Source organism: Notechis scutatus, chromosome 3 (genome assembly GCF_049901735.1).
Source record: "Notechis scutatus isolate UNSWTSFEM ecotype Mainland chromosome 3, rNotScu1.2, whole genome shotgun sequence".
Classification (NCBI taxonomy): Eukaryota; Metazoa; Chordata; class Lepidosauria; order Squamata; family Elapidae; genus Notechis; species Notechis scutatus.
This window is the reverse complement of record NC_142011.1, coordinates 92,557,895-92,576,789: the sequence shown is the minus strand read 5'-3', so window position 1 is coordinate 92,576,789 and position 18,895 is coordinate 92,557,895. Positions and strand designations below refer to the sequence as shown.

General features: G+C 38.9%; 1 protein-coding gene across 4 annotated transcripts in view; it reads left to right on the top strand.

The window, feature by feature from the left end:
- The first annotated feature begins 1,194 nt into the window (after nt 1-1,194).
- Nucleotides 1,195-18,895, top strand: part of VAV3 (vav guanine nucleotide exchange factor 3) — a 197,520-nt gene continuing 179,819 nt past the window's right edge. For 3 of the 4 annotated variants that reach the window (XM_087960761.1, XM_087960759.1, XM_087960758.1), the window contains exon 1: nt 1,195-1,648. In XM_087960761.1, the coding sequence (XP_087816887.1) occupies nt 1,445-1,648 (204 nt within the window). In that variant the 5' untranslated portion in view covers nt 1,195-1,444. The remainder of the gene's footprint in view (nt 1,649-18,895) is intronic. The other variant, XM_087960760.1, reaches the window with a different exon arrangement.

The window sequence follows — 18,895 nt, the reverse complement described above, 5'->3', positions numbered from 1 at the left end:
TGTAACTTTGTCGCTTGTATCCTTACGATTTATATTGACTGTTTCCTAGTATGATTTGATTGCTAATTGTGCCCTATGACTATCATTAAGTGTTGTACGTTATGATTCTTGATTCTTAACGAATGTATCTTTTCTTTTATGTATACTGAGAGTATTTACACCAAGACAAATGCCTTGTGTGTCCAGTCACACTTGGCCAATAAAGTATTATCTTCTATTCTATTAATCAGCTGTCACTTACTTCTAACCTACCACAGTGTGAACTTCTGGTGCACTGCGTGCACTAGCTCTTTCCCTCAAATGAATTATTTTATTGCAGGACTTTTATTTGTTTCTTATTATTACGTTTGTGGTTGGGGCAAGGGAGATGTTTTTGCTGTCTCATGTACAGAACAAGATGGAAGCCAGCCAATTCGAGAAGTGCCGCGGCAAGGACACGCACGTTTTTATCTTCCACACATCATTGCTCCCCAATATCTGCTGCCTGGAAAAAAAAATGCTTCCTTTGCCAAGGAAAGCCCGGGGTTTAGAGGATTTAAGCCTGCTCACACCACCTCATGTTTTCCTGTACTGTATACAAGCAAAAGTCCCCAGTTACCAGTCTGCAAAGTAGGTGAAATCAGAAGTGGAGGGGGTTGCCAAAAACCGGTTTAAAAAAAAATTTCTAAGAAACAAACTTGCCTTTTATAAGGCAATTTCGCGCAAAGAAACTGCACCTAAATATATAGAGTGAAACTTACAAAGCGCACCCATGCGTTTCAGCGAATTGTTGTGAAAACACCCGAAGTGTACAATTACCATGTTTCACAGAAAGTGATGTCCCCAGCCCTACCACTCGAGGGGGGTGCGGTGTGTGTGTGTGTGTGTGTGGTTTGTTTACAGCGGTGTGATTTAGCATTCATTCTTCTTCCCTTTGTTGGTGTGTTTGTGTTGTTTTTTGTTCTAACGCTCGACCCCACACTTTCCCAAGTTGGGGCTGTTTGCTAGCCCCCCCCCCCGCACCCCGCCAGGAACCCGGGAGAACCGAGCGCACCTCTCGCCTTCTGAAAAAGGGGCGACGACTCGAGGCCAAGCGCTCACCGGGAAGGAGGGGGGGGGCGCACGCGCTCTTGTTTTTCTCCCGCCGCTTCTCCACACCTCCCCCCCCACCCCCAGGCGGTGTGTCTGCGCCGGGAGGGAGGGGCCGGAGGGGGAACCGCACGCGCAGCCTCTCGGGCCGCCTTTCAGCTGCTGCTCTTCTCAGTCTGCTGAAGAGGGGCTGAAAGGAGGCGAGCCGCTGCGGCAGGAAGAAAGGAAAGGCAGGGAGGACGCTCGGACAGGAGAGCGAGCGCAGGAACCACAAGCTACAAACAGCAGCAGCGGCGACAGCGGCAGCTCGGCGAAACCTTTGCGCTTCTTGGGGAGTTTTCGTGCTCTGGCTGAGAGCGCGGGCGGGCGCGCAACGATGGAGCCTTGGAAGCAGTGTGCTCACTGGCTCATCCAGTGCCGGGTGTTGCCGGTCAATCACCGGGTGACTTGGGACGAGGCGCAGGTGTTCGACCTGGCCCAGACCCTTCGCGATGGAGTCCTGCTCTGCCAGCTGCTCAACAACTTGCGCCCTCACGCCCTCAATCTCAAGGAGATCAACCTGAGACCTCAGATGTCCCAGGTAAAGTGATGCGGACGCTTTTGCCCAGGTTTCTTCCGGGTCTCCTTGATGTGTGCCTTTATGCGCGCCTTGAATCACTTCCCCTTGTGTCTTCCCCATCCCGTCTGGGCTGCTTATAATGTCTTTGTTTCAATGCAGCCAGCCTCCAGGAGGTCACTTTGGATTGCTGTTGGGCTTTCGCCGGCAGCCTTAGCCAGAGTTGCTTGAATTTGGCAAAGAGTTGCGAGATGCTTGTTTGGGAGCGCAGATGGAAAGCTGGTTTGCCACATAATGTGCGGGATGAGGAATAGGGATAAAGAAACAAAAGTATAAATCCCTAGAGGGGGTGGTGGTGAGGGTATCCAGGAAGCCAGCAATACAGTTAAAAATAAGGACTTCGGTTGTACCATAATTGGTATAATAGTCTTATTTATACCACCTACTTACATGCTTAAAGCGATTCAGTCTATTTTTCTCTTGGGTGGTGTTACTTTTCATGTGAAGACAGGAGAGGGGGTGATAATACAGGGCAGTATTTGTAGTTGTGCTATTAAAATCCCCTCCCTCATCTCATTTTGCTGAATTCTGCCTGAAACCACTTAGATCAGCAAGCAGAAGAAAATGAAAGAGGAACTATGTCATGTAAAAGTGAGACATGTAGGAAGCTGACTGTTTGCATGACTGTTAATTTGCAGTAACAATAGATGGGACCACAAACAACTGTTCCTGCCTTCTGAGAGTCTAAATTGAGAGATTAAGGCTTTATTAACTTATCTCTTGATTGCATAGATGGGAAATAGTCTTACTGGAAGCATCTTTCAGTCAGACCAAAAAAAAAAAAAGTGAGAATAGTTGCTATACCTTGGAATAGTGCTTTGGCATCTTTAATGATAGAATTTATTTAAGGTTGCAAATAGGATGGACCTGCTATGGCATTTCAGCCAAAGTACTGTCTAAGCCCCACTGATTGCAAAGAGGTTATTAAATGCAAGCTCAGAAGTCTTGGCTGTGTGATATTTGTAGAAACTACCTTCAAACTATTGTTGGGTTCCAAGTTCCATTAAGCTTAGCCATCATGGGAAATTGTCAGGATTCATGGGAATTAATGACAGTAGTACTTGGAAGGTCATACCCATGGACTGTCAGACTTCTGAATGGAAAATAACTTCATGTCAACATAGTATGATAGACTTGTGGGGCCGGCGCATTGTGCAACAAGGTCACATAGTGTAATAAGATTGGGACTGGGTTAGGGACTTCTGTCCTCAACTTCTGTGAGTTGTGTTGGGAGTGTGTGCACGAAGAGAGGCTCAGCCAATCTCATTGTACACATGTTGTACTCTGACAATAAAGGTAATAAAGGTAATAATAGTCCTATGCTTCCCTTCTGTACAAAACAAAATTTTTAAGCAAAGCTAGTCCATCTTCCAGCTTGACCAGGCCATGGAAGAGAGTTTTAACATGAGTTCAGCTGCATGAAAAAAACAGATCTGTCAGAACTCACTGCCACTCTGCCTAGACAAGCTAATTCCTCAATTTACAATTTAGGGACCTTTCAAAGTTACAACGGCAGTGAAAAAAAGTAACTTATAACCATTTTCACACTTACAACCATTGCAGCATCCCTGTGGTCATGTGATCAAAATTCAGATGCTTGGCAGCTGGTTCATATTTATGATGGTTGCCGTGTCCCAAGGTCATGTGATCACCTTTTGCAAAGTCAGTAGGGAACAACCATGTTGCCAATGAATACTAGTGATTCACTTAAACAACTGTGGCAAGAAAGAAAATGGGGTCAAACCTCACATAACTGTCTCACTGAGCAATAGAAATTTTGGGCTTAATTGTGGTCATAAATCAAGGACTACCTGTACTCCAGGTTTCCATGCAATGAACCTTGTGGCATATGCAGACAAACTTGGATTGCAGTCAGAACTTACTCCTACTCTGTCCAGATAAATAGCCATGAAAGCTGGATTGTTCTTAGAACTCTTCCATTATGCTACTGATAGTTGGCTTATCCAAGTTAGAGCAGGAAGTCATTTATGCACCCAAAGACAGAAACCTGTCAGAAATTGGAACCTTGTCAGAACTGAGTCACCAGCTTGTCCTATGAGTGAATTCCAGTGGAATGCTGCTTTGGGTGTACAAGCTTTGTGGACATATGTCAGAATTTGTTCCTGCTATGCCTGAATGAGCTGCAAAGTCAGTATTTTCTACACTATTTTTCTGTAAAGAACCAATAAACTTGGAACAAGAAATAAGGGTATTTCTCTCCTTCGCTTCTAAACTTTACTTACAAAATGGTAAAAGTCTTATCATTTTAAAATTTAATTATTTCAAATGATATGCTTATGTATTGCCTAGCTCTAAGCCCACCGAAATAATTAGAGAGCCAGTTTGGGTCTAAAGCATGGGTATCAAACTTGATCGCGTCATGTGATGTATTGTGATGTATCACGACATTTTTTGCATTTGCGGAGCCAGGGTAGGCGTGGCCTGTGTGTGATCCATTCAACCCGCGGGTTGCCAGTTTGACACCCCTGGTCTAGAGAGCTAGTGGTTAAGGCCAGGGGTGGGATTCAAAATTTTTAACAACTGGTTCTGTGGGCATGGCTTAGATGGTAGGTGTGGCTTGGTGGTCATGTGATTGGGTGGACATGGCTTGGTGGTCATGTTATTGGCTGGGCGTGGCCAACTCAATATCACTCACATCGAGGCACGGATCTCCTTGCCTGGCCTCTCATGACTGTGGAGATGCTGCAACAGTCGTAAGTGTGAAAAATGGTCATAAGTCACTTATGCCATTGTAACTTTAAATGGTCACTCCACACAAGCAAAGTACCAGAAAGGAGGGGAAAAAACCTCCAGAGAAGTTTCTGAGACAAGAAGTCTAGTCTTGCCAAGAATGTAATAAGGGTTAACGGAGAGGCAGTTTCTGTAAGCAACACCAGAATGTTTCCTTCCTGCCTTCCTTACAGGATTAGGACAGTAATTTCTTCTAACAACTGGTTCTAAAGAATAGGTGGGAACTGGTAGAATCCCACCCCTGGTTAAGGCACCCGGCTAGAAAGGGGAAGACCATGAGTTTAAGTCCCTCCTTTAGCCAGTTGGGTGATTTTGAGCCTGTCACTCTCTCTTAGCCTAACTCACCTTCAGAGAGTTGTTGTGAAAATAGGAGACAAAGATATATTGGATATGTCCGCTGATTTAACTTATTCATAAAATCAATACAGTTGGGATGCAAATAAATAAATTAGTGATATTCATAGTGAAAAGCATGGCACAGTGGAAGGAATCATGAAAACCTCTATTTTTATACAGTCATATCATGCAAATTTGAGCATCTTAACTTATTTTGTTACTACTAACATTTATTTCCACTGAAATAGACAAGAAGTTGTCTAATTCCATTTAAGTTGATTTGTGGATCGGTCTATTAGTCATTAACAAAACATCTGTCTGCAACTCTCCTGATATTTTTCTAATTTCCAAGAGCAGCATTTGGTTTTTAAGTTGCTGATCTGCAAGTCAGTTCTGCTAAAAAAAGGAGTGCATTGACGTTTATTCATATAGGGTTGTTGAGTACTTTATGTTCATCATCTCTACGTGGTAGTGTTTATTTTGTAGTAGGATAATATTAACAATATGTTTCTGAGAAAGAATTAAGGGGTTAGTTAGTTTAAAATTTAGATAACTAACCTCTTTGACCCTGAAGGGTGGAAGTGCTTTTATCTATGAGACACTTCACAGGCATTTCAACTTCTTTATGTCAAGACTTCTTTATATCATTCAAAAGGGGGAAACAATAAGGCTTCCTTCCAGAGATACTGTACATATTGCTCAGGCTTTCTTCTATTAATGGATTGAAAAAATACTGAGTTGATTAGAGGATCAGCTGGCTGATGAGGATCAGACTTTATGATTTCCTACATCAATGGCACCAGGGAAATCATAGATCTCTTTCTTTATGGCCAGGATATCATCCTAAGCTTCCGGTCGGTGGGATGCCAGAAGTGGAACATTTTGTGATAAGTTTTGTACGTAGCTTACAAGTTGTTTACTCATGATTGAAGGCCATTTACAGATAGTCCTCGACTTACAACAGTTTGTTTAGTGACCATTCAAAGTTACAACAGAAGGGAAAAAAGTGGCTTATGACCAGTTTTCACACTTACGACTGTTGTAGCACCCCTATGGTCGTGTGATCAAAATTCAGATACTTTGCAATTACTCATATTTATGATGTCTGTAATGTCCCGGGATCACGTGATCCCCTTTTGCGACCTTCCGACAAGCAAAGTCAATGGGGAAGCCAGATTCACTTAACAACAGTTTGATTAATTTAACAACTATAGTAATTCATTTAACAACTGTGGCCAAAAAGGTTATAAAATGGAGAAACCCACTTAACAAATGTTTTACTTAGCAACATAAGTTTTGGTTCAGTTGTGGTGGTAAGTCAAGAACTACCTATACTTTTATTTTTTAATAACCTTGGAATTGGAAACACACTCAATCAGTCTCTTTACTACTTCTCCAGCTCTTCATATATAACATACATATATTCTCTCAGTAAAATTCCTTTATTTGTAATTTTTTACTGAGTGATCTACTGTATGGACACAAGCTTGCTTATTTACCATTTACGGCTGAACAATACAAAACTTATCTGCATCACTTTTTATTAGAAACCTTTTCTGGAATGGCATTTTAAGACATAGTTTCATATTGATCTATTTGGAGGTATTAACTGCTGAAAATATGCCATCTAAAGTGTTCTCAACAGTGGGCCACTTATATTGCAACATTGGCATATTAATGTCCAATTCTGTCCAGTGTAACCATACTTCTGGGTAAAGTATATCTTTTTTAATGCAACAATTTTCTTCTATGTGTGTGAGTGTGAGTACATTCAGTTACATTTCTGACTAAACATAGTGGATAGAATGATGCTACTTTCATTTCAAGATCTAGAAATGATTCTTATGCATTCAGTTGTCAAACTTGTGAAACATTTTCTGAAGTATCTATCTATCTATCTATCTATCTATCTATCTATCTATCTATCTATCTATCTATCTATCTATCTTTAGATTGGATATTGGATTTGTTCTCTATTCCTATAAGCAAAGACCTACTTCCTTATGTTTAATTGCTATTTTCATAGCCCATATTCATAAATCCAGTGGTGTCTGATATTTTTAAATAGCTCATAATTAAAACCATTTATTTTATTAAGACTTATGTAAATGGCTTAGTGATACAGTCTGGAGTTCTAATCTTATTTGCAAAAACAAAACAAAAACCCTGTTAGTTATCAGTATTCAGCATATTTGAATTGTTTTAGAAAGGCTGTTGAAATATTTACATCCTGTTACATGGTGGAAAGGCAACATTTTAAAATATTGCATTGATAAGTAATATTTCTTCAGCTGCTAGATGATACCAGATATCCAGGCTAATACAAATTATCTGAACCACACTTGTTAAGAAATTATGGTAGTTCCTTGCCTATTTTTAAAGTGACAGACACATTGGCATAGTTTTAGCTCAAAGGTAGTTTGCTTAAATAGTTGCAGTTGTTTTAACTTTCACAGTGTGTTTTACTTTATTTGTAATTTTAGTTAAGATATTGTTCATATTTTTACAGGTCATGATTGCAAGAAAATTAGCATGGATTTTTTTTGAGAATTCATATACCCTAATGGTTTAATACTATACATGTGTAAAGTCATAGTTTAATCCTGGTTTTATAAGATAAACCCAAACTGGGTTTGTGAAATATGCTAAACTAAAATTAAACAATTTAATTATGGCTTATTTTAATGTGATTTTTAGATTTTATTGTCTGAAAATTCAAGCTATGAATAAATGACAATAGCAACAATGGATATATGCTAGGATTGGCTTAGTTTAGTGTATTATAACTAAGCTTGTATGGTTAATTTACAGTTTATAATATGAATAAGAGTTTACCGGTATTTCATATATTATAAAAAATCTCATCCAGTGCAAAGGAGAATTAATATTTTCTTTAAAGAAGGCAATTTTCTACTGAACTTAAATTATAGAGAGGCTCCTTTTCAGCCTGATCACTGGATGACATTTTATATTTTTTTCCAGACCAGAGAGCCAGATAAGTGATCACCTGTAGCTAGTCTGGTTTTTTTTTAGAACAGGCTTCTCCAATCTACTGATTTCTATATGTGCTGGGCTACAAGTTGTATTATCTGGCTTTTGAGGATGGCAGTGAATTGAAGAAGGCTTCTTTAGGATATGAATTAAAACCATTTCATTTTTTAAAAAGTTCTGAATTAGCTTTTATTTTTAAATGAGCTTATTTCTTTAAAGAGCTTTTTTACATTATTGTGTTTCTTAATACAGGGCTATTACATCTGCTCTCATAAATAACAGATGAGTGTTAGATAACAGGAAAAATACATATACAGACCCAGCTTTTTATTGCTATCTAATGATTGTCCAGAGTTTTGCCATACAAATCCGATCTGCTAAGCAGAAGCCTTCAGGTTTTTAAAACTGTGCAGCCAGTATTGGAATTTATTTTAATTTTATATAATAAAAGCAAACTGGATGCCTTTTGACATACTTCAGTGGTGGGATTCAAATTTTTTTTACTACTGGTTCTGTGGGCGTGGCTTGGTGAGCATGGCAGGGGAAGGATACTGTAAAATCTCCAGTCAGAGGTGGTATTTGTTGGTTCCCCGAACTACTCAAAATTTCCGCTACTGGTTCTCCAGAACTGGTCAGAACCTGCTGAATACCACCTCTGCCATAGTTTATAATTAATTCTGAGGAGAGGGGGAAAACACTTGCCATGTATTTATTTTGTGCATTTAAGCACAAGAAATTTGAGGGGAAAAAAGTCTTCCTGAGGGGAATAAGTGTTTGGCTGTATGAATTATGCTGGGAGTGTCTTTGGAATGAAGTAATAGTAATATTGATTTTAAACTAAATATGGATCAGAAGTTGTGGTTCCAGAAAAGCAAATTCAGTTGTAGGCATTTTGGCTCCCCTTTATTTGGTGCTTATTAGACACTATCTTCAATATCCCATTCAGTTTTGGGTACCATAATTTAAGGATTCAGATAAAGAAGACAGAAGGATGACTGGGGAGACGTAGTGAAGAAGCTGGGTAGCTTAAGTCTTGAGAAGACTGAAGGGATGTGGTATCATTCTTCAAATACTTGAAATGATAGCTGAATAAGGCCCAAGATCTGCTCTTTATTGTTACAGAATGTAGAACATGAAATAAAATATTTTAACCTACAGAAAGGCAATTTCTAACTGAATATTAGAAAAAAGTTCTGAATGTTCAGAGCAGCATAACTGGGTTATCTGGAGAAATGTTAACTGGATGTATTTAAGCAGAAGCTAATCTGTTCAGTATGTTTTAGGAACAGGACAGACACATGTTGTCCTATTCCTATATACAAGTGTAGGAATCAAATGTTTCCTAGGATATTATCTAGGAAAAAGCTTGTACAGTGCACTAAGTCAGGGGTCACCAACCTTTTGGACCTCAGGGACCATTGAGTTGCTCAGAGAATCACAGATTCATTCAGAGATCTATCTATCTGCCATTGGCTAGCTCAGTCTGTCACATAAAATTTGCTTGCAAGCAAACTCACAAAATTAACTCACAATACACCATGCATGTAAATATTGAATTTTTTATTAAAAAAGAGCAACTTTTACCCAAAATCAGGCAAAGCAGGCAGGTGGGGGTGAGATTTCTCTGCGGCCCACTAAAATTTTCTCACGGCCCACCAGATTAAATATTTAGGTATATGGTTAAGACCCAAAACAATAACTTTGAAAGAAGACAATTATGTTAAACTATTACAACAAATAGGAAGAGATTTGGAGGTATGGAGCAAAACGCAAACTTCATTATTAGGCAGAATTGCCACAATTAAAATGAATGTTCTACCCAAATTGCTATATTTATTCCAAATGATCCCTATATTATTGGATAAATTGTTTTTCAAAGAATTGGATAAAATTACCATGAAATTCATATGGGGAGGCAAGAAGTCAAGAATTAAGAAAATTTATTTACAAGATAATAAAAGCAGAGGCGGCTTTGGACTCCCTGCCTGGGAGACCTATTATAAAGCAGCAATGTTAGTGTGGATAAAGGATTGGATTAAATTGGAAAACAAAAGAATTCTAACATTAGAAGGATATGACTTACAAATAGGGTGGCATGCCTTCTTGTGGAACCCGAGTAGTAAAAGTCACTCATACTTTCAGAGACATACTTTATGCAAATCTTTGATAAAAACCTGGTCTGATATTAGGAAAAACCATTACATTAAAGTTCCGCTATGGTTGTCAACAATGGAGGCAATGTTCCACCCTAATACAATGGACATCAGTAAAAAACTCAAATATCACCAAATTTTAGACAAAGAAGGAAAGCTCAAATTGACCCAAGAGTTAGAAAACCAAAAAATAATGATTGATCGTTGGTCCTATTTCCAAATAGCAATAAGATATGAGAAAGATTTAAAAGAATTCGGAATAGAAACAAAGATCACTAAATTTGATAAGATACTTTTGGGCCCAGATAAAAATATATCTAAATTATATAACTATCTATTGGAATATGAATTAGCTGAAGAAATTGTGAAAGGACCAATGATAGTGTGGGCAAGAAATTTCGGCCATAATATAGACTTAGAAGACTGGGAAGAAATCTGGCAGAGAAATCTTACAATAACTAAATCTGTGTCTTATAAAGAGAACCTATATAAAATGATATGTAGATGGCATCTAGCACCCTCTAGATTAGCAAAAATATATCCAACATCCAATCCAACTTGTTGGAAATGCAAAGGGAATCATGGTACCTTCTTAAATCTCTGGTGGACATGCCCAGTGGTCAACAATTTTTGGATTAGAATCTAAACTTGGTTAGAAGAAATTGTCCAGGGTGGATTGGAGTGGGAACCTAAATTGTATCTTCTGGGTATCATTAAGGAAGGTTATCCCTCCAAAGTAAAGTATTTGATTATCCACATTCTAACAGCAGCACGTATTTCACTGGCTCAATTCTGGAAATCGCTTAATATACCACCAATACAATTTATTATTCAAAAAATCTGTGAATGTGCAGAAATGGAAAAACTCACATTAAAATTAAAAGGAAAGGAGGAGGCAGAATTTTACTCAATCTGGAATAAGTGGTACGATTGGCTAGAACGTAAAAAAAACGAAAAGGGGAATCAAGGAGAGAAAACAAATTTATGAAACAGATTATGACACATACAACAACAGATAGGAATTGATAATGTTAATTCTAGATTCCCTCATTCTTTAATCAACCAATAGAAGGAATTCATCGGTAAAAATAAACAAGTATCCAACAATAAACATTAATAACAGAACATTATGTTTGATAGAACATAAATAACAGAGAACCTATAGGAAACAAGAAATAGCTGCCACATAATATAATTTAGGAAATATTAGGACAGTTAATTTAGGACAGTTAACTCACTGTCAATTGTATTAAAGGAAAATTTAATTAGTTTCAGCACAGAGATTATTGTGATGTTTGTTTGTATAAATCTTTGTCTTTTGAGTTTGTATATTTGTATATTTTAACTTTTTGTATTTAATGAAGTTTATTAAAAAATTTAAAAAAGACTGTTTGCGGGGACTTTGCTTGATATGAATGATAGGAATTCACATTAGCCTAAATAAAAGGGGTTTTGTCAGGGCGAGGAGTCTGCTTTTGATTTTGTAAAACCTGGGTCAGAACATGTGCCTTTTGTTGGATTCATGCTGCAGGTGCAGAGATCAACTGCATGAATTCTGGAAAACATGCAGCTGGAATTACAACTTTAAGGAACTGCAACTATTTGTCTCCCCCTGTAGATTTTGAAAGGCCCTAGTCTAAATTCTACCCTTGAATGAATAAATGAGACGATGTTCTGGACCCCAAAACGTAGTCACCAAACTGGTAGTAACACCGGTTGAATCCCACCCCTGGAGAAAATATCTGAAAGAAACATTCATAACAGAATCAGAATTCAGATATGGGGAAAAATATACAATGCAGTAGTGGTTCTCAACCTTTTCTTCACTGTGGACCCCCTTTAAATACCTTTTGTGGCCATGGACCATGGACCCACAAGACTTAAGATATAAATTAAACATTTCTTCAAGATATAAACATAACATTTCCTCAAGCCTTCATAGACCCTCTGTGATGACATTGTAGCTTCCCAGGGATCCACAGACCACAGTTTGAGAACCACTGCAATAGAGAATTAAATATACCTAAAATAGTTAAATATATGAAGTGCATGAATAAAAATAAATAAAATGATGTATTAAGAAAGAAAAAGAGCAATTTTGAAAACTCTAGAGCTGAAAGCAAGGTTCAGTTGACATTTGGGCATTATATGGCCTTTTGTCACATGGCCAAGATCATTATTGTTCCTTGCCTAACAGCATACTGATGGAGGCTTATTGCCGAAGGAGTGGCATCAGATATCCAGTGTCTCCTAAAACTAGCTTTTATAGCAAAAAGTCTGTGTTATAAGGAAGGTAATAAATATTGGGTTTCATCCCAAATCTTTTCATTTTGAGAGAGAGAGAGGGAGGGAGGGAGGAAGAGAACAATTGTTTATGCTGACTCAACTAGCTGTGCCTGACCACACTTGTAGATGGATTATAAACTTTCTAACAGAGAGGAAGCAGCAGGTGAAATTAGATAGAATCACATTGAATATCTATTCAATTAGCACAAGAGATACCCCCAAGGGCTGTGTGCTCTCTCCATTACTCTTTTCTCCCTAGTCTATACCAATGACTGCATCTTGAAGGATCCTTCTGTTATCTTCCCCTATGCCATCACTCTGCTAAATACCTAACACCCACAGAACTGTCTTATGCCCATGTAGTAGGCTGTACTGCAATTATCCTTGTCATCTCCTCATCTTTCTCACCTCCCATCTTTCCTACTACTTTCTCCTATTAGTGTATTATGATTTAACAATTGTTATTTGTATCTTATGATTTATTATTGCATCTCATAATCTATGACTTATCACTTTGTTGTTCTTTGCATGTAGACTGAGACTTACTGGAGACAAATTCCTTGTGTGTCCAATCACACTTGTCCAATAAAGAATTCTATTCTATTCTATTGTTTTATGCTACAGTGCCAATTCCTGTTTTCAGTCACTGGGGCATAATACGTTTTATGTAATAAATGTATTTAAACCACATTTCCCTGATGTTGCCCATCCAGACTTTTGAGTGAGCATAGCTCAAGAATCTGGAGGAGACCAGATCAAAAAATGTTAGTTTATATTTATGTAGTATTTTAGTTAATTGAAGTTGTGGCCAAAAGAGTTATTCATTTATTCCTTCATAAAATATCTAAGTCTCATTTTAGTCCATCTTCATTTGAAAAGATAAAGATCAGTATCTGATCCAGTAAATGGTACAGATAGTCCTTGATATATGACTTTAATTGAGCCCAGATGTGTGATGAGCCTGTGATGGTCATGAAGTGGTCACTATATGCAACCGTGCCTGATTTTATGATTTTTATATCAATTATTAAAGCAAACTCCATGGTCATTAAATGAATGGCATGGTCATTAAATGAATCCATTATACCCAATGGGTGTTTTTTGTTGGAAACCAAAAGTAAATACTGAAAACTAACAAAAATCATCAAAAATCATGATCGCATGACTCTAGGATGCTGCTAACAGCTGTAAGTGTGAGTCAGTTGCCAACTTCCAAACTGTAATCATGTGACCATGGGGCTCTAGGCAGCGGTCATAACTTTGAATGATCTCTAAGTAGTCATTAAGTGAGGACTACCTGTAAAAGTTCTCACAGAATTATAATAAAGCTCTTACGCTAAGTATGGCCTATTCTTGTGGAAAGCTTGAAAACTGGAAAAATGATTTGGAATTAGACTTGGCAAAATCCCACTGGTACATTTTGTAGCACAGAATTCATTTTAGATCTATTTTGGCAAATAGTCAAGAACTGAACATAATTCATAGGGCTATATTCTACTGTAATAGTACGGTATCTAGTAACATTTTTTACTGATTGTGCTGGCAATGTTGTAAATAAATTGACACATATTATTATATCTGATGGGAATGCCCAGTTAGGCTGTCAACAGTCCTTTATAATTTATCCTGCTGTTGGTTTATTGCCCATAGTTCTTAAAGCATTAAATCGATGCAAATAAGAAAAGGAGTCAATTCCTATTCTTCAGTTCAGGATAGTTTAACGACATACTGGAAAACAAAAGTTCATATTTCAGTGTTATTTAAGTGTGGGAAATTACGCTGGCTGAAAAATTGACACAATAGAGATTTTTGGGAGAAAGAAGCAGCCCATTGTTTATTAGCTTGTCTTTTTACAAGTGACATTTTGGACAAATGATTTAGAACGTGTCTTTAATATCTTTGTGGTTTTTCATAAGATCCCATCTGTTTGTATATTCACACTATCATTTTTTCATTTATCTATCTATCTATCTATCTATCTATCTATCTATCTATCTATCTATCTATCTATCTATCTATCTATCATTAGACAACATGTATAAGTATAAGCCATGGTTATGAATACATGAAATGGAACGAATATATATACCTTTATTTTCATTGAGTCCCTTAAAGGAATTGTTTATTTATTTCCTGCTCTAATTATTTATATTTTACACCTTACCCTTAGAACCCTTTCACTAAATAGGAGGCTACAAAATAAACTTCTTTCATTGTCTTTTTAATATTAGGAAAAATATCATCATGCACCTTATTTGCGTCCACTTTTAGCTAAGAGCAATTTGAGAAAGTAATGATCTTGAAATTCTCCTTCCTTTCATTTATACCCCGTTATTAAAAATTTTCTAGCAGGAGCAAGGTAACAGTTTGTCAGACTTATAGTAGTTTATAAACTCTTACAATGGATAGAAAATACAGTCTCAAGCATGCACATATTGTGGTTAGTTCCAGTTCCAGTGTTTGTATTAGCTGATAGAAAATGTGTCATTGTGGTTTTTATAAATTAGCTGCTGTTGATCAGTAGGAAACAAAACCTATTGTACTGAATTCTCTTACTGGTGATAGTTATAGTTCCAAGTATAATTTAAGATTGATTCTCTCCCCCCCCCATCTTTAAAAGTTTAGGGTGTTGGGATTTATCTCAATATGAACCTGATGAAATATTAGATGGTAGGAGAGGCTTTCTTAAAGAAACCTTTACTTTCTGAGATCTATTTGTTGAGCAGATAGGAAAGGACTTTCTTCTGTGTCATCCCTAGTTAAGAAACGCACTTCCTTGGGGCAGGGGGAGGAGTGCTCAGGTCCCATTCTTTCAGCTTTTAAAAAAGGAATTAAGATTTCCCTTCCCAGTTAAGCCTTTTCTGACTGAATCAATCAGTCATTGAACTGTTTCATTAGCTGACGCTATTTACATTTTTTTTTTTTACTGTTAGCTACATTAAGTACCTCTGGGCTGAAAGATGAATACAAATCAAATCCCATCTACTAAAAAATAAGTTTGAATTGGTAAAAGCCTTTTTATGTATATGTTAAAAATACAACAATTCAGTGTCCTTTGTAGACAAAAAAAAAGTAATTAAATAACATTTTTCATGGGATTATTGCATGGGTGTTAGAAAAATACAAATAAAAGAATTTTAAAAAACTCATAATACATTATATACATGCTTCATATTGCTCTCTTGGTTCTAATTTTTTTGCACATTTAAAATAAATAATTGTTGTTTTCTAAATTATATGCTTTTCTTTTCACTTAATACATTATTTAGATGCTTTTTGACAGCCAGCATGTAGATATTTGAAAAGGTGTACATTATTGAAATCTGATTGACTTAATTTTTATGGTAAAACAGACATTGCCCATGTTATTGTTGTTTTCATACATTCATTCTGTGTGGTAATGTTGATGAGGTAACCTGGTGAAAGCCCACATGCTAGACATTTATGGGCCAAGGATTTTGGGAAGAAGACACAAGTTTGCCAGGCCTCCTGCAGAAATCTGGATGAAATATTGTTTTGTGATATTATAGCAGCATTATAATTGTCACCTTTGTGTAGCTGGATTCCATCTTGCTGTAATGTAAGCCTTGCTGCGCAGGTTGTATCAAAAACACAGTACGCTCTTATATCCGCTGTGTTTTTTATGAGGAACAATAATACTTGTGTAATTGAATTCTCTGGCCAACACACAATGTTGCTACAGTAGTAATTACATTATTCCAAGAATATGTGAATAGAGTCTGCAAATGTCCAAGGATCTTCATTAAAATGAAATACTTATTTGTATAGTATGGAGATGAGGTGAATGATCCTCTAGATCAGGGGTGTCAAACTCGATTTCATTGAGGGCCACATCAGGGTTATGTTTGACCTTGGAGAGCCAGGGTGGGCGTGACCAGGGTGGGCATGGCCAGCATGATTTCACTCGTGTTGGGGGATGCCTTGGTGGCGCGAGCGCTCTGCCAGCAAAAATAGGCTTCCGAGCTCTGTTTTTGGCTGTGATGGCCTTCCTGCAGCACTCTGCCAGTGACAACGGAGCTCAGCCACTTGGGCCACCCAGCCATCCTTGGAAGAGATTTGCAGAGCGGCCATGTGGACATCCCCATCTCTCTTCATCAGAGACTACCATCTGGATTCCTTTGCCTCGGCGACGGTGGCCTTCGGCAGATGGGTTCTTCAGCGAGTGGTTCCACCGTTGGAGTGATTGGCCGGACGAGGACCCGCCCGTGGACATGCAAGCTTTGATATGTCCCATCCTGGGCTCTCGCTGCAGCATGTAGGAGAATGGGCATTGGTAAATTTACCTGTGAACGCCATTTCTATCTATGCTGCGAGAGAGCCCAGCCCCTCCCTTGGTTCGTCCGGAGATGATAAGGCATGTTAATGTATTGGATTGTTTGCTTTCAGAGACACTTCTTCAGTCTGTCCAGTATCTTCGCCAAAGCTGGGGATACTCCTGGGGGCTGGCTTTTTATATATATAAGTACAGACTCAGCTTAATGATGTCATAAGAAGGAGTCTACCCATCCTGGGCTCTCTCGCAGAATAGATAGAAAGGGCGTTCACAGGTAAATTTACCAACGCCCACTCTAAGGACTGTACTAGATTGTCTGCCCATATGTGTGCATATTCAAGTGGCTTTGCTGGTACTCTTCCAGTCAGGCTTAGCACACATATTGATGTTAAAAAACAAACCTTAAAATCCCCCCCCCCAGAATTATCCACCCCTTGACAAGTATGGCTTTGGATGATAGAAGCAGTAGAGAGGAATGCTATTTTTGGGTGGAAGGGAAATGAGTTGATATGACTTAATGCAGGAGTCACCAAACTTTTGGACTTCAGGGACCACCAAACTCATAATTTTAAATCCCGCGGACCACTAATATGAATTTTGACTGACGGTGGCTTGCTGACATTGGTGAGGAAATCGGTCCCATATTCCAGAGCTTCAGTAGTCACAGGACTGGCCTTTTGGTCATCGCGGAGAAGCTGCTCCTCCACCTCAGTGCACCAGCCTTCCATGGACTGGAGGAGCTGCTCCGGGATGACCAAAGGGCCAGTCTTGTGACTACTGCAGCACTGGAATATGGGACCAGCTTTCCCACCAACATCAGCAAGCCACCCCAGGGCGGATTCCGCCATTGGTCTTACCTTCCAGTTCCAGCTCGCGTGGCTTTATTCAAGGTAAAGTTTGTGCTTGGCCGAAGGGTGGGGGCCAGCGGGTGGGTGGGCCATGTGGGTGGTGCAGCCTTGTGTTCCCATGCAGCCTGGATTAATTGCTTTGGGGGGAGTGCTTTGGGGACATTTCTCTGCGGACCACCAACATTTTCTTGCGGACCACCAGTGGTCCCCAGCTCACTGGTTGGCGACCTCTGACTTAAAGTACAGAGATTATAGATCAGTGATGGCTAACATTTCGGCACCAAGTGCCCAAAGTGCACATACGCACCCCCAAAATGCAATGCATGCACATGCCCTGTGCATGCACTCCACCCTCATGTATGTGTGTGCCCCCATGCATGCATGTGCGACCCCCTGCGCCCTCATGCATGCATGTGTGACCCCTGCATGTGTGCCCTGCCCCTGTGCATGTGTGCGTAACCTGCCACTTGTATGCCCAGCCCCCATGCATGCACGGCAGAGACCTGAAAACCAGCTGGACGGCGGGAGGCACATGCGGATGTGCACGGTGGAGCTGAGCTGGGCGACGGCTCGCGTGCCCAGAGAGGAGGCTCTGCATGCCACTAGGTTTGCCATCATGGTTATAGATTGTGAGGAAGGATAATGGGCAAATAAGCAGTCATTATCATAGTTTCCAATTTGGTTACGTACAGGTAGTCCTTGACTTACAACACAGTTGAACCCAAAATATCCATTGTAAAGCTATAAGGAAGTTATTAAGTGAGTTTTGCCTCATTTTATGACCTTTTTTGCCACAGTGAATCACTGTAGTTGTTACATGAATTATGTAGTCATTAAGCGAATCTGGCTTCTCCCATTGTCTTTGCTTGTCGGATGCCGGCTAGGAAGGTTACAAATGGTGATTACATGACCGCAGGACAGTGTAACTATCATAAGTACATGCCAGTTGTCACATGCCTGAATTTTTTTCATGTGACCATGGAGACGCTACAGTGGTAAGTATGAAAACTGGTCATAAGCCACTTCTTTCAGTGCTCACTTTGAATGGTCACTAAACAAATGGTTGTAAGTCAAGGACAATCTGTATAAGATTGTAAATCAGGTGGAGAATGTATACAATACAAAAATATAAAAATTTGATAAGTAATTTGATTGAATGGCGAAGAAAATAAGACGGAAGTAGCATATGAGCCTCTGTGGCACAGTGGTTAGAGCTACTGCAAGCTACTTCTGCAGCCAGCTGCCTACAGTTTGGCAGTTCAAATCTCACCAGGCTCAAGGTTGACTCATCCTTCCATCCTTCCAAGGTGGGTAAAATGAGGACCCAAATTGTTGGAGACAATATGCTGACTCTGTAAACCGCTTAGAGAGGGCTGTAAAGCACTATAAAGTAATACATAAGTCTAAGTGCTATTGCGATATTCATACTTGCTCTCTCCTCATGTATTAATTCAACTCAAAAGCAGGTATTTTAGCATTATTAATACTTCTAACTAAGGTGCAAGTAGAGAAAAGATTGAATAAATACTGCATTTAATTTTCTGTCAGAAGA